Source organism: Cucurbita maxima, unplaced genomic scaffold, assembly GCF_002738345.1.
Source record: "Cucurbita maxima cultivar Rimu unplaced genomic scaffold, Cmax_1.0 Cma_Scf00021, whole genome shotgun sequence".
Classification (NCBI taxonomy): domain Eukaryota; kingdom Viridiplantae; phylum Streptophyta; class Magnoliopsida; order Cucurbitales; family Cucurbitaceae; genus Cucurbita; species Cucurbita maxima.
In genome coordinates, this window is record NW_019272037.1 from 4104497 (window position 1) to 4130150 (window position 25654).

A 25654-nucleotide genomic window follows, 5' to 3' on the forward strand; every position below is an offset into this window, starting at 1 on the left:
AAAAAAAAAAAAAAAAAAAAAAAAAACATATATTATAAACACATTTGGGTGAATTATCCGTTTCTCTTGCAGTTTTTCTCATAAGCAATGGTGTAAACTTTTTAGTATCATGTAAGCCAAACTTGCCGAGGAATGTGTCAATATTGTGAGTACTTCGTTCTCCTTTAGGTTTCTACCAAGATTTGAGTCCTAGAAATTATTGACAATATTTCATTTTTTTTTTTATTGGGATCGTTGGGCTAGCTGATATTTTCAATCCAAGGGTTTGTCTTCAATGATGTGCTTCGTCCATCACCTACCTTATGGAAAATTCGGTTGATGATAAAGTTTTAGTTTTTTTTTAATTTTTTTATGTACTACCATTGCCCCCTTTGTAGGGTAGAAGATGGATGAGGTTGATTTGTACATGAGGTAGAAGAATATTTAGCCTTTAAAAATTTTCTCCAGAAGAAATTTTCATTTCTTCTTTGGGACGATATCTTCATATCTATTTTGTGAGAGGAAAGTATGATTCTTATCCTTTATAAAAAGTAGACCAAGTCCTCCCACAGCGGGGAAGTTTATGATATTCCATCGAACAAGGTGAAAAATCATATTTCTACAAATAGCTTCTGAGTAATTTTTCGCTATCGCTATCGTTGACCGAGGTGCATTTGGATCAACAAAATATACTTCTTGGTCAGAGATCTTTTCTCTTCTCTTTTGCAATTCCACCCGATTCTTTACAATCATACAAATTTTCTTTATCGTCTATATCTGTAGCCACTTTTTGTGGTATTTTGAATAGAGGCATGTAATAAGTGGAGAGGTTGGATAGTGTGCTTGTATTAGGGTGAGCCTTCTATCTTTGGAAGTATAACATGATGACCATGTTGACAATTTCCTTTCTATTTTTAAATAATAGTCTTTCATAAGTAAAAGAATTTGTGGTTTCCCTTTAAGAGTAATCCTAGGTACATATTTGATCATTCACTCTTTCTACAACCATATTGTAGGTAAATCTTTAGAATGTTTTTACCGTCTTGATCATGTTTTTTTGTAGAAGAGACATCAAATCAATCAAAGAAGAGGATGGGATAGTGGATCCTCTAGTCGAAGACCCCGTGTGGCATAGATCTTTCTTCTAATCTTTCATTTCATTGTTTGCCCAATGCGGCCATCCATTTTCTTGGAGAACAAACAAATGTATGCGTCGTTTAGGTTGTCATTAATACCTCCATTCTGGAAAGAAAAAAAAATCTAAAAACACTCCCACGATAGTCTCTCATAATGTTCCAACATTTTTTAAAAGTTTATGAGGTAATCGAGTTTTGTCGGAGCCTATCCCCCCTATGGAAAGTACAATGGGATAGCGGTCATATATAGTTCTTTTCAGTCTTTGGACATCGACGTTACTAAATTTTCCAAGTACCTTCTGTAGCCAGAAATATGTCGTTAAGTATAAAGGTAGGTGTAGGTGGAAATTTGTTGTTTGATTAGATATAGAGCCCATTAACTGAAGGGAAGGTCAATGAGTTCAGCCTCCCTTATTAAATTATTTATCTGTCTCATGCCTTGGACAACTTTTCCTCTGGATGTTTCATGTTCTCACAGGGAGATATTGAAGTCGTTAGCCAAAAGTCAATGGTCTTTCTTGATATCTTGAAGGGTCATAAATCCTTGTTATCCAAAAACTATAATTGTCGGCCTATGTAATGTGTGTGGTTAGGGTGTATAGAACTTTAGTGACTTTGGAGATAATCAGAGTTAGGAAATTAATATATCATTATTTTTCAGTTTAAAGAAAAACGAAAAAAAAAAAAAAAAAAAGCAATCATGACGTCTTCTAGCCCATTGCTATAATGCTTTGCACCTATTGTGCAACTCTACACCGTTGTTAAAGGTGGCTTATCATGAGTTCTCCGGTGCAAAAAGAAAACAGGTAATTGAATTTTTTGTCCCTTCATACTTGCATGGCTCGTGTTGAGCTTGAACTGCCCAACCTCCCCTTCGCAAATTGCAAATGGTAGGGTATCTTAGCAGAACAAAACTAAAAGAGGTTCGAACAACCCAACAATAGAGCAAGTATCAGGATCTCAGTTTGGTAGGATTAAGGACAAGGATCGATTATAAGCGATCACCAGTTGGAACCCTCAACGTCCAAGATGATTCCCTTAGAATAATATAAAGATAACCAGATAATTAAAAGCAGTGAGATGATACCAGAGCCTGCATGTTCTTTGTTGCTTCAGCCCCAGCCGATGCTGCTTCAGATGATTGAATAAAAGCTGTGGTTGGAATTTCACCAGCATCTAACCTCTGTATATCCAAGTAGAGATGTATGGTAAATCATACGACAAGATTACGAGGATTGTGTCATTTTTTTCTTTACCTTCAAAAGAACTTTTTATGCTGGATTCAGCCATTTAGGCATCAACTAATGTGTGACAAACAGCAGCAGCCACACAAATTTAGAGAAACATATTATTATTTTTACCTTCCTAAGAACTTCAGACGCTGGAATGAGGGCATCAAGTAATGTTCGATAACCAGCAGTAGCCCCGCCATACTTGCTAATTGCAGCAATGGAAGCTTCTAATGCTTCAGCCCCTGATAAAAAAAAAAAAAAAAAAAAAAAAAAAAAAAAAAAAAAAAAAAAAAAAAAAAAAAAACGCATTAGTCCAAAAGAAAATCTGACTACTTAGGTGAGAATAACTTACATTTTTGAGGGGTGATGTCATCTAGGCTGCTTGATTTCAATTTTGTATATGCTGCCTTGCAAAATATTGTATATCTGTTTGAGCAAAAAAAAAAAAAGTAATGGATCGTAAACTAATGATGAAGACCCATAAAAAGAGAGAGACAGGGTAAGTGACTACATGATCCCACTAGTTCCTCCCATAACCCTTCTAATGGATGATCCAATTTCATTCACTGTCTCAGCAGCATCGTTCAGTGGATAGCTGAGGATGGGTAGCAACTAAGGTGAGAATGATGATAATATTGCATAGTTGATTTTGGAATGAAAAGCACCCGAATCTAGAAATAAATATTTTGTTACTGAGATAAAGTTTAAAGAAACAGATAACATATGGAAACTTTTCAATAATACTCAAAAGCAAAGCAGATAATAGTGGACTCCAAACGGCAATTCACATGAGCAAACAAATGAAGTTATGAATTATTCACAATTGTAGACAAAGTTGAACCTACTTGGCACTTGCAATGACCCCTGAAGGCCTGCCCTAAGATGGCCATCAGCCTGCTTTTGAAGAACCCAAAGATTACCTGTGTATCCTCTCACTCACATAATCTCTACTGTCTGCCAATGAACGGCTCATTCTACATTTTCTCCCTGTGGCTAAACCTATCTGAAATACGTTTTCCAAAGACTCAAACTATTAAACTAATTTATGTGAAATTCTCCACCGCTTACAGTAAACCTAATCCCTAAGGCCACATGACCGTCCAAGCTGAAGAGTGGCTTTTCAACCCCTGGATGTAACCAACCCTCTATTTAATCATCTTTCCTAATTTTTCCTTGGGAAAAGGACACAGGTTTGGCTTTTGAGGGTCAATTATTGGATTTCAGAAAGCCGTAAAAGCTTATGTTCCTAGATCTTTTTACGCTGCTTCAGATGAATTGGGTGTTGTGAGAGACTACTAAGGTGGGGTAGCCATCCGAGGATGGGATATTCCTCCTTTCAGAAGGCAATTTTGAATTACATAGAAATATTGGTCAAGTTCAAAGGTCACTTACAAAGGAAGAGTCAATAAAATGCAGAACGCCCTTACTAACTAGGCTGCCTTTTGGAAGCTTGGGAGTATGTATCAAACTATAATTCCTTTGCATTATAAGGACAAGTGGTTTCTTGTTTTTTTTATTTTTTTTATTTTTTATTTTTTTACTTTTACTTTTAAGAAAATAGCAGGACGACTTAAAAACCATATAGATAAAGGTCCCCCAAAAAAACAAAATTCTTCTTCTGGAGGTAAGGAACTGCAGTACAACTGGATAGATATTTGAACGAGACATTATTTTTTAATGTGGTATTTTGGTTTGTTGATACATTTAAAGAATACCACACCTCTTTATGAACTAGTAAAAGAAAAGTGAAAGCCACAACAACCAAATTTGGCTACTATGTTTACTCGCATTACAAATTGTTAAACTATGCCATTGACATCGTCATCATATACATTCTCAAAGAGGGTAGTTTATAAAAATCCATTATTTTCCCCTTGTGAATCTCAAGGAGAGTGATTCAATTGTAAAGTCGCAGACTATTTTATGATTTGACCAGTCAATTAGCTTCTTCTGCCAAGCTTAAAAACTCCTTTAGGTAGCAGAATGCAATTCTAAACATCAGATTAGACAATAATAACATAATCATTCATTAGTTACTAAAGAAAACTATTTGATTGAAAAAAATTCTATGAAATTGATTGGCTATATCGGTATTCACTCCAAATAACGCCAAGAATCCTATTATGGTTTCATATAACTTCCACCAAATATATATATATTTTTCTTTTTTCATTGAGAGTTTAGTAATGGCAGGGTGCAAGACATTCTAGGCCTTTCGTTTTTGCATGATCTTTGGAAGAAAACGTCAGGAATCTAAAAATAAGTTAGACATACTAAGAAAAACTTCTATATTCCAATGAGAAGACTAAACCAGTTTAAGTGAGCATACTTGCCATTTTATGTCCTCAAGAACAGCTGTTGCACCCCTGAACATCTGTAGGAAAAATTGAAAGAATGAACTCTTCAGGATGTTTTGTATCATGATTCATAAATGAACAAGACTTAGGTTACAGTAATACCAACCGTTGACCCACAATCACCATCGCCCACTTTGCTATCCCATTCATTTAATGCGTCCTTGAGATTGATCACTGCTTTGGCAGCTGCCTCAATTGCAGCCTCTAGAATGAGGCCTTGTTGATTTAGTTGAAGGGGTCCACCAAATGTCTAATTAAAGAGTACAAATAGCTTTGAAATGTGGTAACTTTCTAAAACATTTATATAACATAAATTTGTCTCAGTTTAATTAGGGATTTTATAACCATACCTCCCCGTTCTTTGTAGCAAGAGCTGGTGGTGGTATTGGAACAGGTATTTTGGCAGGTGGGTGACTGCCTACAGTAAAGTACAATACCTCATTCAAATATCTATCCCATAGTAGAAAGAGTATCTAACCAAAGAATCATTAGAACAGAAAACATCCAAGTATAGAAGCAAAGTATATTTCACACTTGACACGGACCATCAGCACCAATGGGCCAACAAGGAGCCTTGGTTGCAGCATCCAACCGTTGCAAAACAGCTTGATCTGATTTCATGATGGTAATTGAAAAACCTGACAGGCATGCAGTTTCAGAGAACCTACCTTCTTCCTTTTGAAACTATCAATGAAAAGTTAACTTCTTGTTGAAGAAAAAAAAAAGGAACATTCTTTCACGCAGAAAGTAGCAAACCTGCCATATCAAGAGAAGTCATAAATGAACCAGTGTACACTCTGTCAACAGCCAACCCATGCTCTAGCTGCAACTTAGGAACTGCTTTCCCAGTTGCTATCATTAATTCCATCATTGGGGTAGCACCCAGTCTAAATTGAAAGGAAAAACGAGCAAATGAAGTCGTCAAAATTCTTACATCCTTGATGGTGCTTCATCACAAGATTCACAACAGAATAATATAATTCATATTCAAATACTACGACCAAGGTTTGAAATTGAATTGATTCTTTGGAGTACTATGCACTCAAATGTATGTTGCATGTCAAAATAATATGTGGTATAAAGACTGTTGGTTATCATTCTTTTTAGCAGTACCCATATATTGGACTTTATTTTATATTCACTTGATCTTTTATTTATATTGAATTTAGGGTTCAAATTGATGAAAAGGTTGGCACTCAAAGCTAAATTTATGTTTTGAATGATCCACTATAGTCATCAGATTTCAAGTTTACCAGAAACTCACAAAATTAAAAATAAAAAATAAAATAATAATAATAATATTAACACCCCAAAGAGTATTAACAACATAGGGAGAGAATTTTTTTTATTATTATTATTTTTTTTTTATTTTTTTTTTTATTTTTTCCCCATGAAAACAACTTAGGGAGATAGATTAAAGATAAAGGGGGGAATGGAGGAGAGGCAACACCAGAAGACGTAATGGAACTTGGCTATCAACACCAGAAGACGTAATGGAACTTGGCTAAGTCAAATCAACTACTAGATTTGTTACTGAATTAGTATGTGGTTTCTTCCAAGCCAATACACCAGCCAAAAGTTGTTGCACTAATCTTCAACACTTCTGTATCCTTCTGAAATTAGTGGCATATTGCACTCTTATCACACGCAAGACTAATGTAAGTTTTACAATAAATAAGATTTTTGACTTATTTGGTCAAGGATTTCTACTGCCTATAATTTTCAAATGTAAGAGTAAGCCTTAGAAAGTTCACAATTGAGCTACGTTATTTTTGCTCTAATGCTTGTTTTTATCCCCAGCCGAGCATTGAGATTGATGAATTCAAACAGCCTTCATTGAGAGAAGGGATTCTAGGCTTAGGATTTCGAAGTTGCCTGAGGGTAGGTTTCTCAAAGTTTTTTTTTTCTCATATCCTTTGCGCTCCTTCTCTTTCCACAGGGCCTCTGCATTCTCCTCTCTTTAAAAGATTAATTTCTAAGAAAGTGAAATGTTTTGTCTAGAAAGAGAGTGAACACTCAGGGTCGTCTCCAGAGACTTTTCTTTTATGTAGGCCGTAATGATGTGTTCTTTCAAGGAAGCAGGAGGAGGGCCTCAACCATCTTCTGTGGGAGTCCCATTAGTTTGATCCCATTGGAGTTGATTTTGGAGGACATTCAGGGTTGTTCTGGCTCGTAACAAAAGGGTATTGCTTTATGATTGAGGAGGTACTCTTGAACCCTCATTTTCACGACAAGGGAGGAGAGTTCAGTAGCAAGATTTGTTTTGCTTTTTTGTAGGGTATTTGGCTTGAGAGGAACTTTAGAATCTTTAGAGGGTCTAAGAGATCGAGTGAGGATCTTTGGGAGTTAATTAGATTTAACTCGACTTTGTGGGTGTCCTCTAATTGGCCTTTTCATAAGTATAAGCTTGGCTTTATTCTTTTGGATTGGGATCCGTTATTGTAATTAGTTTATGCAATTTTCTGTGGGTGTGCTTGTTTTTTGTATTCCCTTGAATAGTCTTTCATTTCTTTCAATGAAAATTCAAGAAGAAAACAAAAATCTATGAGGGAATAAATCCTACAAGTTTACCATTAAATAAACAAAGGATATAAATTTATAAAAGTAAAACCTACCTGACGGTAACTCCAAAACCTCTTTACTTCATTAAATGAGAAAGTCTCAATCTAATTGATTATCAATCCTATCAAAAACAACTATTCATTATATAGTTCAAGATTTTGATGTTTCATGGGAAAAGATCCGTAGCTTCTCTTTCCACTTCTTAGAAACATTTTTCCATGCACCGTCAAGTATATAATTTTATATCGAACCTTTATGACTGACAGGAGTTCCTTTACCTTGGCATCCCCTCTTCTTTTAATTCTCTCCATCAAAATTGTGCTTCTTACTAAATTTATTTATGACCTAGTGAGACAGATTTTCCTTAACTACTGATTGTAGTTGCCAAATATATTTATGACCTTGAGAGACAGATTTTCCTGAACTAGTGATAGCATTTAAATTCATCCATATATTTACCTCAGTGAGGCATAATTCCTTGTCATATTTCCTCATATACTAGAGGTGATTAAGACTTAAAGGCACAATAAATCTCAGCGACCAATGATTCGGAAACTGCAAATTCAGCTATTTATTGGATTATAAAAGCCATATATATACCAAAAAGATTTTGATACTTGCTAGGAGAAAAATTCGTAAGAACCCGTTTGGTAAACCATTATGCCAATTTATTTTAATTAGAAGACTTCTCCATCCCTCAATATTTTAAACCTTTTTCTAAAAAAAAAAACATTTCTGTTTCTCCTCCAGTATAATTCCAGCCAGAGACCAAAGTTTCCACACGGTGATAGAATTAAATTTCACATAATTTTATACGCGAAGAAAATTCTAGTGTCATATTGACAAATTTGACATTCTCAATAACATGATGGTTGTTATCATAAACTAGGAGGCACATAACAAAAAAGTAAGGTATAAATCTGTCGACCTACCCGTTAACCATGAGCACCACCCTATTACCTCGTGTTATTGGAACATAGTTAGTTTCCTGTAGATATTACAAAATTATTTAAGAACAAGAATGCCGGTAAAATTGAACCCAATTGTTCTTTTTAGGTAAAAAGAATTTTGAGATAACGAATGTACTCATAGAAATGTAAAATACAAGGTTATAAACTCTATAATGTATGTTTCGGGTACCCCTATATAGCAAGACAACGAATATGTGAATTATGGATTTCCATGTCAAAAGACTCGAAAATATATGTAGTCACAAACCACTAGTCACAAAGTTGATACATCAATCATGATATATAATCCGTTAATAATAAACACATTATTTTTCAGGAAGTAAGAAGACAGAATCAAGGCATACAATACAATATACTTTTCTTTTTTCTTTTAAGAATCTAAGCTTTCACCAAGAAAAATAAAGAAGAGTCGACTTCTAACAGTTAATTATTAACAATTGCTCCACAAACAATACCAACATTGTTCTCAAGGGTCTTGGGCAGTAGCTGAATATTTTGAAGAGTTCTGCCCGAAACAACTTAGCAGAAATCGAGCAGCATCAAATTGCCAGATTAGTTGATGGACTGATAAAAGACATCAAGAAAAAGGTAAATCTACAGCCAATTTATTACCTCATAGAAGTTGTGGCATTGGCAAGGAAGGTTGAAGACAATAGTTCCAGCAAGAAAATGGGAGTTAATACTAGAAGACTACCATGGGGCTGAAACAACAAGGGTACATGAGAAATGTGGCTGACACACAAAGAAATGGCAAACCGGTGGCCCCTCCACTAGTAAAACTGATAAAGAAAAAGAAGAGGCCTTCCAACGACCAGCAGCAAGCAAAGAATATTGATGGCATGGGCACAAAGAAATCCAACATCTATAAATGGCCAACTATGGATAAGTGCTTTGGTGTAGACAACAAGGATGTCTATCCAATGAATGCCCTCAAAGGAAACCATAGCCATTTCAAGAAAACGATCAAGATTATGAAGAGGAGGCCAAAGAAGAAGTTTCTTACGTGGAAGCCGATGATGGAGAGCATTTATCCAGCGTTGTCCGAAGAATATTACTCACCCCCACAAATGATTCTCATCCACAATGACATGCTCTCTTTAGGATGCGTTGCACTATTAATGGTAAGATTTGTTATGTGATCATTGATAGTGGGTGGAGTGAGAACATTATCTCATGAAAAGCCGCACAAATTCTCCACTTGAATACGGATCATAACCTAAATCCATACAAGGTAAGTTGGATTTGAAAAGGTGGGTAGGCACAAGTCAACGAGATCACAAATTACTGGATTTTATTCCCCTTTGCTTATACCACAATCTATTTGGGAGGATCTTTTGATGGACTTTGTATTAGACTTGCCTAGGACACAAAGGGGATACAATTCTGTTTTAGTGGTTGTTGGTAGGTAGAGGAAGGTGACAATTTTTACCTAGCATAAAACTTTGAATGCTCTTGCTATTGATAATTTGTTTGTTAAAGAGGTTTGATTACATGGTATTCCTAAGTCCATAGTTTCAGATCGTGATGTCAAATTTTAAGACATTTTTGGAGGACTCTTAGGAAGAAGTTTGGCATAGGTTTGAAGCTAAGCTCGACGAGCCACCCACATGAGGCACAAACTGAGGCTACAAATCGAATACTTGATAATTTGATTTGTTGTTGTTGTGGAGACAAACCACGTCAATGAGATCTCGCACTTCCTCAACTGGAGTTTGCTTATGACCATATGAGGAATAGAACAAAAGAAAAGTCACCATTTGAGGTTGCTTATACTAAAATTCCTTGGACACTATTGATCTTGCTACATGATTATCTTCTTTGAATGTTCATCAGGAAGCAGAGGCAATGGCTGACCGAATTGCAAAATTGCACGAGGAGGTACATGACCATTTGGAGTCTGCTGCCACTTCCTATGCTCGAAGATGTTTGAGATTGGGATCTTGTCATGGTACATTTTCCAAAGTCTAGGCTACCCTCGAGTGTTCATGGCAAGCTCCATCAACAGAAAATTGGACTCTTTCCCATTCTTCAATGCTATGGTACTAATTAATGCCTACAAGATTGATATTCCTTCCCAATTTAAGATACATTCCACCTTCAAGGTATCCCTCACAGCCTACCATGCACCTGATGGTTTCAGCTAGCTTCTTAACTCACGGACAAATTGTTCCAAGGGGGAAGGAATTGATCTAGTACAGGAACTACTGTATAGCTACTGATTTTTATTCCCCTGTTCCCATGTTTTTCCCTCTGTTTTAGTAGTTTCTGGTTGGTTACCGTGGTTAGTCTTTGTTTTTACAGCAAAAGTTTAAGTGTTTACATTCAGGTAAAACAGGTTTCCCTTGGATTAAAAGGCTAGTTTTGTAGCGTTTATATAGGGGTTCCAAGGTTGGAATTGAGGTATTATTCAAATAAAAATTGATTCAAGTTTCTCCGAGAATTGTGCTACGTTACAGAACTTTAATACAAGGAAACAGAAAATTGAAAAACTCCCCAGCTGGAAGTCGCAAGTTGACAATGTATAACACGTGACCTATACTTTCTTCGACCTAAGTGAACTAGAGTTCAAGAAAGCCAGAAAGCGTTGCTAGAGAAAGAACTTATACCATCATTTATCCTCTCATAAACTTATCTGGTCTCCTATTTCAAGTTTCTAGCTAGAAAAGTGAACATCTAGAAGCACATAAATTCAGGAAATATAAGACCATGAAGGTGTTTCTAAGGGTATGATGGGTAATGACCACATTCATGGTGAAAGAAACGAAAAGCAGAGCTCATTGTAACAGTAAAGCCCTCTCCTTCCTTCTTCATGGGATTGATTAGGGCAAAGGTGTGGACATGGGAATGATGAGATTCAGATCATCTTTTTCTTAATTGTTCGTCATTCTGGGGATAAGTTATTTATATTTCTCGATTGATTGGATAAAAGAAAATATTGATCAAGTGTGTGAAAGACTTGGAAGCTTAAGGTGGAACATTCACATTTTTAAATAATAATAATAACAACAATTTAAAAAATTAGTATACTACTAAAGCAATCTTAAGTAACAATAGAAGAAAAGAGGGTAACAAAAGCTTTTAGATATTAGTCCATGTTTTTCATTACGCAAGACTAGGTCTCTAGTTGTCAGTAGGATTTCTAGTCCTACTTCTCCGTTGAAATTCATTTTCATAATTGCAAATTTATTTCTTATAACAAAAAAAGGAGGAGGCCTAAAGAGGATGTTCGTGAAGAGAAAAAGTTCTTAATAAAGCATAAGAGAATGTCTTGGTGTATACTTCTCGTCCCTTCTCAAAAAGATTGAATATGGGAAGAGATATGGCATGTCCCTAGGAGAAGTGGGAGAACCATTCAGAAAAGGGACTATAATTGAATGTACCGTAGTTTCATTCCTATTTATTCATGTGTACTCCATTAAATGCTTGCTTCAGACTGTGATAAGAAAACAAGAACAAAAACTCTCTTTTTTGGCATTTAACAAGCTACATGTGCAAAGGCTGAGAAAACTGTGACTAAACTACCAGCATACCGGTGATAATATTTGCTTGAGAACATGAGATACTATCACGTCAACTGGCTGAAGGTCAGCCACAGCAGCACCGGGTTCACCATGCTGAAACAAATCAAATTTCTAGCTTAAACATGAGAAATCATAAATAGTAACGGTCATAATTCAGAGACAAAAATGTATTGATCCCAAGTAAAATGAATGGAAGTGAAGGGAAAAAAATGTTGAACGTCAGATCAAGAATCTTAGTTCTGTGAATTAGGTTCTCAGTCACTGTTATAAGGAGTGTAAACGTTTAACATGCAGAATAAGCACGAAGTGTTTAGCTTTTTCTATTTTTAATCAAAGACAGATAATTTTATACGGTAGGGTACCTAATACAAAAGAAGGGGAGATGAGATAGCCCCACAAGGTTATGGGTTAAAAGGACTCCCAGAAGTGCTTTAGTTTTAAAGATGAGATAACTCAAATAATAACCTACAATTCCAAGACCAAGTTCCATTTTCCCTGGGCCCAAGCGATCTGATGTGACCTGGCCAGGCAGTGTGCAAACTGACAATGCGACTCCCATCGTCCCAATCATGTCAGCCACATGTTTTGCTTCTGTGGCAACATCTAAAAGAGAAAGCCCTGCAGCAGCAGCAGCTCCAGCAACCTTTCCTCGATACAATTCAAGGAAAAATAATGTGAGCAAAAGAAGTAGTTGTTCCTGTCTGTATACTTGCAAAGAATAGAACAATAAGTTCAACGCTTAATATAATTATTGAGACTCGATAACACAATCTAAACCATATATAGTGGAATAAAGAATTACAACACATCCCTTAAAGAATGGGCAGAGGGTTAGCCTCCAACTAGGAATACTTGATACAAAAAGAAGTCTAAGCCCATCTACAAGCTCAACAGGTGACGTTAATGCAAAAACTTCCTTATCCACACACACACAAGAAAGAGAGAAGAAGAAGAAAAAAGAAAGAAAAGAAAAGAAAGCGTCATGATAAACTGAATTAGAAAGTATCAAATTCAAGATGGAAATATTGTCTTCTTTTAAAAAAGTAAAAACAAGTTCATGTTATTTAGAGGTCTGACCTATCACAGGCAAGGAAACTATCACAATAATCTAATAAATACAGTTAATGAGGAAAAATCAGGTATCGTTAATGCATTGCAGGACCACTGCTCACATGATCAGCCTCTATTACTGCAGAAAGGCCTTGGATTCAACTGTCTTTTCCAATGCTCCTCCTACAGTCAAAGAAATTCCTTTTCAGACCACTGAGATGCATTTTGGCGATTCCCTTAACGCACTTGCGTCTTCTAAGTCCCTAAGTATTAAGAATTGTTTTATTGCAGCTTATTTCGTGTGCTATACTCGAAGAAAAGTGCACCATTCCTCAGCTTCTCCATTCTCCAAGATTACTCCTTTGAATCCAATCAAAGAAAATGTTCAATTATTTTGGTCTCGTATGTTCAGAAAATTGTCCTTCAAAATTGCAGTCAACAAGAATTTACTGTAAAGATCATGATTGTATTTTCAGTGGAGTTACTTTTTCATCAAAGCATTCTACTCCGCATTCTCTTTCATATTTTGTTGATGAATCTGACATTGCGTCTTAAGTTAGTTTGTGTAGTGTGGAATCTGTCATTCAGCCTATGGAGAATAAAATTGATGATACTGGTGTAGAAGATTCTTTTGATGATGAGTTAGTGTCATTATTTCATGAAAGAGACAATGTCATCCCTAATTCTACTCCTTCATCAGTGTCGGGAAAATTTGATTCTCTAATTGAATCTTGTGGTCTTGAGATGCGTGAAATTGCTCCAATGGATTCATAAGGAATTCGTTTTTTATGCTTGTTTGTTCTCTTGAGGTTTGGGTTCAGTTATTTTCTCTTGGTGTTTTGGGCTCAATTTTGCTTCTCCTCTGGGTGGTTTTTCTATTTGAAGATGTCTTTGGATCAATTTTCCGTGGGCGGCCTTTTGTGTTGTGCTTGGTTATTTTGGCTCTTTTATTGCTATTTCTCTTTGTTTTGTTCATCGGTGTTCATTCAATCTATGAATCACTTTTTTTTTGTCCATTATTGAGTCTCAGTAGTGGTTCATATTGTGTTTCATTCGGTTCATTTTTTCACTCCCTTGTGGAGTTTATATCTTTGAACATTTGTCTCTTTTCATTTATTCAATCAAAAGTTCTATTCTTCTTTTAAATAAAAAAGGAAAAAAAAATTACAATAACGGTTTACAATAAATATTACTAGAAAACATAAAACCAATACTCCCACTCAAGCTAGTTTGAAGAAGTCTTCCATAGCGAACTTGTTTATCAAATTATTGCATATTACTCTTGCATTAATTCTGTTTTATAAAATGTTTATCTATCTCAATATTTTTTATCCTATCAAGTAGAACCGAACTGCGGGTTATGATGAAGATGACAGTTTTGTTGCCACAGTAAATATGCATAGGTATTCTTTAGAGAGCGTCAACTCCTCACGAATTCTTTTTATCCATATATTCTCGCAAATACATGGATTAAAAACTCTAAACTCTACTTCACACTACTTCTTGTTACTACATTTTGTTTTTTGTTTCTCCCGGTAACTAGGCTGCCTCCAATAAAAGAGCAATGACCAAATGTAGATCGCTATCTACTATACCATCTTGCCAAACAGAACCAATGTAAACTTCAACTTGCAAATGACCAAACTTTTTAAACAGTATCCTTTGTCTGGATTGAGACACAAGAGCGTAGGAAGTGGCTTACCATGCTCAATGCAAAGGCAATATCAGAACGTGTGTGAGACAAAGAAATGAGTCTATCCACAAGTCTAATATTTCTCTTTATTTTTAATCTTTTCATCTGATGCAACTTGCAACTTCAAATTCAGCTCAATAGGAGTTTCAACTATTTTACAACTACTCTGCCACCAAGAAAACTTGTCTCTTTAAGTTAATAATATATTTCCTCTTATATTCGGCTCAATAGGAGTTTCAACGACTCTACAACCAAGAAAACTTGTCTCTTTAAGTAAGTCAATAACATATTTCCTCAGGTCAACTAAAAATTCCTTTTTTGATCTAGTGAATTTCATCTCTAGGAAATACTTTTAAAGTAACCAGATCCTTAATCTGAAATTTACTAGTTAGCCTTCTTTTCAAAATAGTCAATCTGTCTTCATCATTACCTGTGAAGATAATATCATCAACAGGCACAATCAACATGATAACTTTGTCGTTTCCGCTGTGCTTATAAAACAATGAATGATCTGCTTGATTTAAAAGAAAACCATTGCTAGTGACTGCTTCCTCAAAACATTCAACTCATGCTCTAGGCAGCTATTTAGGGCCGTGAAGAGATTTCTTTAGTTTACACGCTTTGTTATTTTCATCATCCATCTCAGAACCAAGAGCTAAATTCATAATTACTTCTTCCTCTAGATCTCCATAGAAAAACACATCCTTAACATCAAAGCGAAGAGGTCAATCTAAATTGACAACCTAGCTTTGTACTTCTCAACACTACCATTAGAATTACATTTTATAATAAAACTTATTTGCATCCAACAGATTTCTTATCCTTCGGTAAATTTACAATGTCCCATGTGCTAACTTGTTCTAGAGCTTTCACCTAGTACAAATTTCCAATTAGAATCATCATTCAAGGTCTTTGTATATTCGTTGAAACAAACAATTCATTTTAGTTGACAAGCATTTCACAAAAGAGAAAATTGATGCAAGTGTAATATATTACCTTTATCTTTTGAAAACTAACCCAATTACGATGTCTAACTAATGGGCTTCCAAAAGGCAAATCAGACAAATGGATCAGCAACAAAATATTGAAGACATCAAACCAGCTATGGAGAGCATTAGATTTTACTTTATAATGGTTGTAAATATTAGTTGTCCGTATTTAGTGATACTTATGATATCATTAGTCTAGTTTTTTCTTCATCGGTAGATGGTACTTTTCCTGAGATATAAGTGAGTTTACACTATAATTGCTAAAAGGTAGAACAAGTTATATATTTACTTACGATATTTAACCAAAACATTTAAATTGAATTGAAGACTAATTCTAAATCTTGCTAACATAAATCTGCATGGAAATAATTCCAACCAAAATCTAAACCACTTTGAAATATATATACAAACATACATATATACATGCATGCATAAAATGAGAGCAAGAGAAAGAGCACCAACCTTGTGAACAAGTACAGTCCCAGCCAAACCTCTACGGCCAGCTATACCTCGAGGTGGAGGCAAAGCACAATCATCCCCAACAATAACAGTCTTCCAGATCAAACAAAAAATAGTTACATTTTTTAACAAGATGTGAACTTAGAAATGATTAATAAAAATTATATTATTATGTCTTCTAACAAAAAAAAAAGCTTAATTTTAATTTGATTACCATTTTTACACATTTTCTTGACCAGCAGAAAAATACGAAATTACCTCTACTTTATATCCCTCTGATTTTGCTTGCTCCGCAGCCAAACCAAAATTTAAACGGTCACCAGTATAATTCTGTGAACATTGATATCAAAGCACTTCTTATTAAGGTGCAAAGGAAAATGTTATGCAACATGGTTACCGAGTGACAGCACAAGATGGAGAAATAACCTTCTATGATTCAAAAATAAATAAATATGTGTTCATTATCCCAGATCTTTTTACTACAATTCCTAGTTTCATTGAACAACAGACAACCCATTGCTCACGCGTTGGTTATCATAAATTCCTTAAATGTTGAGATTCCAGATTTTCATTAAGAAAAACACTAGATTTTTTCTAAACTGCGGCAAAGACAGCTCCTGAGAAATATAAAAACTCCAAAAAGACAAAAGGCTCAAAAAAGGGGCTGAATAGAAGCAACAGAGAAAAATGTTGAAAGAACCTCCAACTAAATGGAAAACCCACCAATGAGAAAAGCAGAAGTGAACCCCAACAAACAAAAGAGAACCACTAAACCAAACCTTCCCAAGAAGCAAAAGTACCAACCAAAAACAATCAAAGATCTTGAAGAAGTGATTGAGAAAGTGCATTTGCCTCCTTGTTTTCAAGAGGAAATTTCATTTAATTCAACCAACAGTCTGATCTTCACTCTGCATCGATTTCACATGGACTTAAAGAGAGGCTTGGGAATTGTCAAGCCTCGAATCACCACTCAATTGAATGGCCCACTCACCCAACTTGAAGTTCATCTCAAACTCTGCCAATCCATTTTAACTTTTCCCAAGATGGTTAACTATTGAATTTCCATAACGACATTTACATTTCCAAGAGGAAAAGGAAAAAAAATCACTTATAATTGTTAAATCAATTAACGATAAAATCACACCTTTACAAGTTTTGTGCCCCTAAATCATGTATACAGTGCCCAACACGAGACCATAATCTAAGGATACAGATAATGGTAACCTTAATTCTTTGACAACCTCCTTAATGATAAAATCATGAGACGTTCCACTATCATTCATGATAGCCACACCCTTTTTTCCGATTTATCATTGATTTCCATAGTCCTAAGTGGATCAAAACCCACCATTGAACTCAAGGAAAGCGATGCTTTATCTTGTATCAGGAACTGGTCCTCCATTGCCACTACTTTAAATTGTCCAATTGATCAACGACCACTTTAGTCAACTCAGTACCGTCTCCATCACAATCATGCACAGGTTTGCTTTGAAGTTTCCTCTTGCATCTGTGACTCGAAGCAAACTTCCCATTGCATCTGAAGCACTCCGCAATCCACTCCAAGTAAGACGTTTCCCCCTAGTTGCAGAACTCCCCTTAACACCTATCTATGGTACTTGGGTGAAAGGTGTCGTCAACAATGTCACACTTCTCATAGGGTTTAGGGAAATTGTCCGGGTTAAGCTACTGGATGAATAAATTGCCTAGGCCATTGAAGTGAAGGGAGCTTCAAATTTCGAAATGGGGCCTATATTTCTATTATTAATAACTTAGGCTAATCTCATAATTTGAGCTAAGCACTGGGATAAACAATCAAAATTCCCTATGCATTTCCTCATTCAATAACCTCCAACATCAATTACGAAACATCATTTAGTGGTGTTGCATCTCGCTCAAAACACATTGATATTTTCACACATGATAGTATCCTGTTTCAATGCCAAAAAATCTCATGGAGAAAACCATATTGCATCGGCTTGAAGCATTGAAGAAGCAACTCCCAAAAGTCTACACAAGTCTTAATAAAAGTACGTGTTTCCATCCATCAGTTTCATGATAATGCCTCCTCCTCCAAACAAAGAATTGTGGCATCAAGTTTGTCTTCCTCAATCAATCGATTAACAAAAAAGACAAATCCTCCCCCTTGAAGATAGGGAGTTCGGGCTTCCTAAATCTCATATTGAACAACAATACTCTGCAGCTTGAGGTAAATGCACTTTTGATATCGCTTTTCACATTACTTCCCTCACCATCCTTTTTTTCTCCCCTTCAATGGTTCTTGTATGGTTTCTTTCCTTCTAAGTCATTACTTTTTCCCAAAGACTCCCTAACATAATGTAGCACGGCAAACTTTCAACTCTCTAAGCCATAGCTTCCACGCCATGTTCTATACTGATTAGCTTCTGCCCTCAACTAAACCATCTTTCCCTCCATAATTTCTCTTCTGCAGATGTTGAAATAGTAGACACTCTCTCGTCCACCACATTAATTCTTGTCTCTCTCTTCCCAGCCATTACCCAAGGACCTCCCTGCACTGATATCAAAACTGAAAGAAACCAGTTTATTTAAGTAGAAAAGGCTACAAGTGAAGGGAGATCCCAAAGATCTCTGCCTTTCCTTACCGCAATCATAGAGCCAAGTACAAAAAACAACTCAAGAGATGACCATCCCTAGAATCCAACTTTCCTTGTAAAGCAAACTAATAGATTAATATGCTTTGGGTCCCACAACTAAAGGAAAACCCCCAATTAAAATGTAATCACATACCCCCTCCCCCTCCCCACACCCAAAACACACACACACACACACTTCTTCCCATTTACCACTATAAACTTTCATAGCCCCATCTATCAGTTGGATTTAAGGATATATAATGTTTTCAGTTTTTTTGTTTTGATATAAATGTTGGTACTCTTTTGTAACATATCATTTCATCACTAAAACTTTTATACTTTGGAATTAAAAATTAAGGGAAAATATAAATCTTTTGTTATAAGCGGATGAAATGGATGAAAGGATGTCTGTGAGGGTCCATTTACCTTACAAAAATAAATAAATGTATATAGTAAAAAATGAAAAACCAACTTTGGGTGATATTTTCTTTAGAGGAAATGGAACTTTTATTAAGTTGGCAAAATGCTGCAATGTGAAGTAAGATACAAATGTCCTGCATATAAGAACATGAAAGAACAATTGCTTGAACATTTTTTCAATTTTTGAAAAGTTTGTTTCTTGGTATAAAGAAAAAGACCTGAATGAACGCATAACAGACAGTAAAAAGAAGGGTCCAACAAAATGAGAAATTTAAAAACGTTGCACAATTAAATAAAGGATGAGAAATTCCAGACCTTCACGATGAGAAGACATCCCATAGGTCCAGTTACAGCTCGAATTCCCTGAAATTTTATTACTTTAAAACAAAGTCGTGCAAAATAATAACAAAACATCAAAAAGCTAGTGCATGCAATTAAATCGAAGTCATGCAAAAAAAAAAAAACAAAAAACGTATTAGAAAGCTAGTACACGCAATTATATCAAAGTCATGCAAACATAACAGCAGAAAGCTAGTACATGCAATTAAATAGCCAAGAAAACATACAGCCAAAATCGAATCAACTGGTGGAGAGGCAAAAACATCCCCACAAATAGCTGCCGTCAGCATTCCTTCCCCAACAAATCCAGCATGTGCAGGCTCATGTCCACTTCCACCGCCTGTATCATGAATTACAGAATAGAGACATTAGCATCATAGAAATGAATAAGTCTCTTTAGAGAGTAAATGTAACTCCAAGTTTCTTGATAAAAGTTTCATTTGATTGGATGAAAAGAAATGAGTGAGAAACTAAGGGCTCCTCTTTCATGCTCTTGCTCTCTTCTTTGTCCCAGTTATAGTGCTTATAATAGTGTAGTTATATATAATAAATATCTTAGACACATTGTCTTTTATTGTCCTTTTACGTTCTTTTACTTAAATTACCAGTGTATACTTGTTAATATATATCTTATTGGATGGAATAGATCTTTTACCTTTACATGGTATTGGAGCACTGCGTATTTTCTTAGGGCAATTAGAGATTTGTTAGCCATTAGGATTTTGTAAACTTTTTTTTAACAAGAAACAACTTTCCATTGAAGAAACGAAAAGATAGTAATGCGCAAACATACAATTTCTCAATATGGAGAAGAAAAAGAGAAAAGGAGAAGAATATGAAAATGAAAAGAGTGTGCTATCCCCTCTCTCTTCTCTAAAAAAGCCCAAACCCTAACCTCCAGCACTGGATGCAATTGTTGCTGCCTGCTGTCAAGAGTCATTGTCGTCCCCATCAATCGTAGTCATCATAGCCATCAGCCGCCACCTCCTTTCCTCATGGTTTGTCATTTCATTGTCTCATTTGGGTGGGCTTATCCACGTCTTTGAGTTTTATTTTCTCTTCCCTGAGCACACATAGCTTGCATCTGTTGTTAGTCAGCAGCTCAACCATCAATGCTCCATTGTTTTGCTCTAACAATTTTCATTTAGTAGCTTTGCCCATCGTCATCCAGTTGTTTTTCATCTTTTTTTCTTTTTTTTTTTCATTTCACTCTTAGCTTTAGTGATCCTTTGGGCATTGGTTTTATCTTCTCACTTTTGCCATGATTTGTCATGGAAGAAAGAAGTTGTTGTATTGATAATAAATACTTTAGCATTTGGTTTGATGATGGGGTTTTTTGGTGAAGATATGAAAAAATAAAGAGGATTATTCCCCTTGATTTAACCCATTTGCATTGGTAGGAAGGTTATCTCGTTGATCTCTGGTATCTTCTTTCTTCAAGCAAGTCAGATATAAAAGTGGTACAATTCGTCTATCAAAACAAAGTTTGTCACATGTTGGTTCATCAATTGTATTGTTTGGCCACCTCCTGGAGGAAGAAAGTTGATTCAAGTTCCTGTGAGTTTCCTAAAAATGGTTGGGAAAAGTCTTTCTTGAAAATTATGATGATAGCTCTTATGTTTTAAAGAATTTAGCTAAAATGTCTTTGGAGAAAAATTTATCTTCCTTCGTTATGTGGGGATTTGTCAAATAATTTGAATGAGAAGTAGAGGTTTGAAATTTTTGTTACTGAGATCTCAAAAGATTCCTAAAGTATTCAAGAGTCATTGTAATCTTCATATTCTCTGTGGGTAAAAAAAGAAAAAAAAACGAAGGAGTGGTGAAATTGAATTTTAGCAAGCTAGTGATCGTTTCTAGGATAATAGAGGAGTAGGATCAAACATCTCAAAAGGAATTCACGTTGGAGGAAGCTTATACTAAAATACTTCGTACAGAGAACTCGCAAATGATCCTATCATCTAAACCTAACAGTGGTTTGGCTGGACAAACAAATAATTACAAAGGTAACAGAGGGGTAGGATCAAACATCTCCCAGGGAATTCTCAACACTCGAAAGCCAAATTCAATGTTGAGTCATTATTGTCATAAGCTAGTTCAAAATAGTAACATCAAAATCTATTTACCAAACTCACACCCTCAATAATCCAACAAAAAGAATATAGTCCAAAAGACTATTTATAGACCTAGGATTACTACCGAAGAGTGGTCTCTTTCTATTCAAAGAAACCAAAACGATGCCCTTGTTGATTTATATTAGTTGTAAAATATTTTAGTTATGTGTAATCATTAAAGGTTTTATTCTTATTCTTATTCTTATTCTTATTCTTATTCTTCTTTATTGGGTTTTCCCCCCAAAATAGAAGACTATAGATCTTACTATTATTTTTTCCATTTACCTGATCTTACTATTTCATTATTGGAATATAAAATTACTAAACTCCATCTAATTTAATATGTATCAAAGATAGACCCTTAGAAACCCCTAGTTACCAAAATCTTACGAGTCCTCTAAACCATTTTACTTGATTCATAGTGACGCTTGAATAGTAGTGGACGTGGATAAGCCCCCTTCTAACATAGTGAATAATAGTGAACGTTCATGACCTTTATTGACAATCAGACTCGCTTGTCTTGGGTCTATTTATTGACAAAAAAAGATAAAATGATTTTTAAAATATGACTGAAACTCAATTTCAAGCCAAAAATCAGCATTTTGCATTCTAATGATGAAACTAAATCTTTCAATGAACATTTGAGTGGGTTTTTAAAATATAAAGGCATCGTTCATCAATCTACTTGTAAAGACACCTCTTAACAGAACAAAATGGACTGCTAAGCTAATAAACTAGGCATCTATTGGAAGTTGCTCGAGCCATATCGTTTTATGTGCATATTCCAAATTACAAATAGTAGAAGACTCAACGAAATGAGCAGATCCAATTTGAATGATTCTGAAACATTGGGCAAACAACCTTCCATTCTTGTAGCTCCAACAATTGAAAATGTCCAATTGTTGTTTCTATCTAGATGTCCATATTGCTTTGAGAAAAGTTACTTGAACTTTCACTTGCACCCAACACTCTATTGTAAACTACATCTCATATCAAAATTTTCAAATAGTCATAGAGTTTTTACCTCTAGGATGACCAACTTGTTTATTCCCAGTAACAAACGGGAAGCTCTAAATGATCCAAATTAGAAACTAACAATTACGAAAGAGATAAATTCTGAAGACATAAGGAATAGTAGAGCTCTAAATGCTCTAAATGCTCTAAGACATAATTGTACATGAGGAATAGTAGATTTGTCAAAAGACAAGAAACTAGTGGGTTTAAATGGGTTTTTACCATAGAATGTAATAGTTATGGCAATGCTGAAGACATAAGGTCAGACTAATTGCAAAAGATTCACTCAAACCTATGGACTATCATGAAACTTCTGTTCATGTTGCTAGAATTAACTCCATCCTAATAATTTTATCAATTGAAGCAAACTTAGATTGGTCTCTTCACTAGCTCGATGTAAAAAATATTTCTCTTAATGGTGATCTTGAAGAAGAAACGTTTATGAGCTTACCACTAGGTTGTGAATTTTTTCTCAAGAAGAAGAAAGTATGTCGATCAAAGAAATCTCTACACGGGCTCAAACAATCTCCAAAACATGGTTTGAACAATTTAGAAAAGTGGTTATGAGCTTAGGGTTTCTTCAAAGTCAAGGTGATCACACCCTCTTTTATAAGCATTCTGCAAACAACAAAATTGTGATTTTTATTGTCTATGTATATGACATTATTCTAATAAGATATGGCGATTGAGAATGGTTCACTTTAAAGAAAAAACTTGCAAGTGCATTTCAAATCAAGGCCTTGAAAAACAATGTTCCCATGGTCCAATGGTTAGGACATTGGACTCACTTACTTAGGTTAAAGGCGGTTGAGACTCTTATTGAACCAAAGTTGAAAAATTAAAGCTAAATAATAGGAAAATTAATTTATCTGTCCCACACATGTCGTGATATTGCTTTCATTGTGAGCATGGTAAATCAGTTCATGCACTGTCCTTTGTTTGAGTGAATACAGTTCATACTATTGGAGGTAACTCCATTCAAACTTAGTAGTCTTTCATTTGGCAACTTATCCTTTGTTGGAGGTAAATTAGTCAATTCACCAAGCAAAAAACAAAGTGTAGTGGCCAGAAGCAGCATTGAAACAGAATTTAAGGCATCATTCTCTGGTATCTATGAAGGCAAATGGATTAGAAGACTAGTTAAAGAATTGAAAGTTTTCAGAAAATAACAATACAGATTTATTGTGACAATAAGGTTACATCTCTATATCCCATAATTCAATTCAAACGAAGTATACCAGAGTCGACAGACATTGCATAATATTAGAACAATAATTAGAAATACATGCCTGATATTATGGCGACTTTGTCGTATGTTGCACCTGAAACATCTGCTCGTAGAACGACTTTCACCTGTATTGCCATAAAAGGAATGGTCAAAATTAGCCTCAGTATTACAAGACCATTCTTAAATCAAATAGGCTGGAAAAATATAATAACCTTAGGAAAACCATCCAAGTACTGTAATCCAGGATATGTTTCCACCAAACCCTCAATGAATTCGGTCACCACATCTGAAATGCATCCACATAAGAAAAAAAAAACAGTTAAGTGAGTCATCGCTCTTTTAGATGCAGAATATCTATCAGATCAATAAAGAAAAAACAAAAAAGGAGAAAAGGAAGAGGCTATGGTCCAATTCTCGTCATTTCATCAACTCTAAAGAGTCTAGAGACTGAAGGATCGCATATACTCTTTGCAACTATCAACCAAAATTTAATGTAGCCACTCTCCTACAACCAAAATCTATCTAGTAATTCTCCAAAAATTGCTAGGAGATGAAAATCTCTGAATCGTGAAAATTTGAAATCCAAGAGGTGAAGATTATCCTCGAGTGCTCTCTTTAATGAGGTTGCCTCATTTTCTTTAACCCAATTAATCAGTCCTAGGAGAGAATGGTGATGGAGATGAATTTTGGCTTTTCTCCTGTTCATCAACTTGAACTTCATTCTTCTGTAGCTGATGTTAAGTTTCCATGGGGATTTAGGATCAACACTCGTAACTGTGTTAAAATCCAAATCATTGGAATGAATGTTGTATGTCCATATACGTACACCATGAGTGTCAAAGGGACTATCCAGAAGTCAACTCTAAGAAGGCAATATTTAAATTCAACCAAATCGAGAATCTCAAAACCTCCATAGGAGTGGCATTGGATCTAGAGACTAATCTCAGAAATTCAATTAACACAATGATGCTTAAGATTTCAGAAGAAAACAATGCATGGCATAACTCGATAAAATTACTTAAATTCGGCGCAGACTTCTCAGATAAAACCCAAATAAGCAAGAGACATTTCTCGTCACAAGCAGGTGAATCAAAAAAAAGGAGGAAAATAAAATAAGAACCTATTTGCCAAACATTCTTAGTCTTTCATTCGTTTGCGCGCATATATAGGACTACAACATCGTCCTGACGCTTCCATCGAATACAGCAGTGAAGCTAATAAAAGAAGGGCAAAACCAAAAATGACTGATAATCAGAAATTTCGGGTTTCCATAAACTAATAGTACATGTGAGCAGGCATGTTGGAGGGCTGTTAACATATTTTGTTTTCTATCTGCTTCATCCATTGCAAGTATTTGATATGCAAATATAAATAGAGATAAATCGGAGATAGATGATGCAGAGTATATTAGCAATGAGGACAAGTAGAAGCTTCCTCAATTATTGTATCTCGATACTGAATCAGCAGACAAGCAGAAAGTCAAACAAATGAAATCGGCGATAGATGGGGATGGAAAGGGGAGATGTAAAAGGATCAGGGAGAGAAACAATGCCGAGCAGGAGAACTGACCGTCGGGCTTGTTGATGAGCTTCTTTCCTTGAAAGGCCATGCCAGCGTCCAGAGGTTTCCTTGCCTCGGTCGATCTTTGTTAACTTGGGAGCTCGAAACCTCGAGCCTCTTATTTCCCGGGTTGTTTTTTTCCACTATTCGCGTCCAGTGGATAAACCATCCTTTTCTTTCTATTTTTACCTCCGATTATACGTTTGTATTTTAAAGCTATGTAAAATTTTTTATTACTATGTTTGATTTAAGGTCTTATATAAGGTGAATTGGACAATTTGTTATTATTTTTAAGCTGAAGTTGCTTAAATATATTGATTTTTGTTTTAAGTTACAATGTGACAAAATAACAAATTGTTATTATATTTAAAATAAATAGATAAACAACTTCTTTTTCTTTCTCTTTTTCTCTCTTTTCCCG

General features: G+C 35.3%; 2 protein-coding genes and 1 long non-coding RNA gene across 5 annotated transcripts in view; 1 reads left to right on the plus strand and 2 right to left on the minus strand.

The window, feature by feature from the left end:
* Positions 1–25374, minus strand: part of LOC111495186 (putative 3,4-dihydroxy-2-butanone kinase) — a 27994-nt gene extending 2620 nt beyond the window's left edge. Inside the window, exons 1-19 of one of the 2 annotated variants that reach the window (XM_023145109.1) lie at positions 25243–25374; positions 23886–23959; positions 23735–23798; positions 19548–19660; positions 19297–19344; positions 16208–16279; positions 15953–16042; positions 12228–12401; positions 11768–11851; positions 8199–8254; positions 5461–5591; positions 5250–5342; positions 5055–5122; positions 4811–4954; positions 4681–4721; positions 2859–2942; positions 2700–2773; positions 2477–2589; positions 2203–2298 (exon numbers count right to left, since the gene is read on the minus strand). In XM_023145109.1, coding sequence (XP_023000877.1) covers positions 2203–2298; positions 2477–2589; positions 2700–2773; positions 2859–2942; positions 4681–4721; positions 4811–4954; positions 5055–5122; positions 5250–5342; positions 5461–5591; positions 8199–8254; positions 11768–11851; positions 12228–12401; positions 15953–16042; positions 16208–16279; positions 19297–19344; positions 19548–19660; positions 23735–23798; positions 23886–23959; positions 25243–25282 — 1659 coding nt within the window. In that variant the 5' untranslated portion in view covers positions 25283–25374. Of the gene's footprint in view, positions 1–2202; positions 2299–2476; positions 2590–2699; positions 2774–2858; positions 2943–4680; positions 4722–4810; positions 4955–5054; positions 5123–5249; positions 5343–5460; positions 5592–8198; positions 8255–11767; positions 11852–12227; positions 12402–15952; positions 16043–16207; positions 16280–19296; positions 19345–19547; positions 19661–20215; positions 20501–23734; positions 23799–23885; positions 23960–25242 lie in introns of those variants that run through there. The other variant, XM_023145110.1, reaches the window with a different exon arrangement.
* Positions 8316–8923, minus strand: LOC111495189. Its single transcript, XR_002720281.1, has 2 exons — positions 8850–8923; positions 8316–8755 (listed from the first exon to the last, which is right to left on the minus strand). It is a non-coding gene; the product is annotated as an uncharacterized LOC111495189 (long non-coding RNA).
* Positions 8754–15932, plus strand: LOC111495187. 2 transcript variants are annotated; one of them, XM_023145111.1, is made up of 2 exons: positions 8754–9358; positions 12880–15932. In XM_023145111.1, exons 1-2 carry the CDS (start codon positions 8933–8935, stop codon positions 13261–13263), a joined length of 810 nt encoding a protein of 269 aa, XP_023000879.1. In that variant the 5' UTR covers positions 8754–8932; the 3' UTR covers positions 13264–15932. The 2 variants fall into 2 exon arrangements, with proteins under 2 accessions (XP_023000879.1, XP_023000880.1); XM_023145112.1 differs by lacking the exon at positions 12880–15932 and adding an exon at positions 10071–10725.
* Positions 25375–25654: the final 280 nt, after the last annotated feature.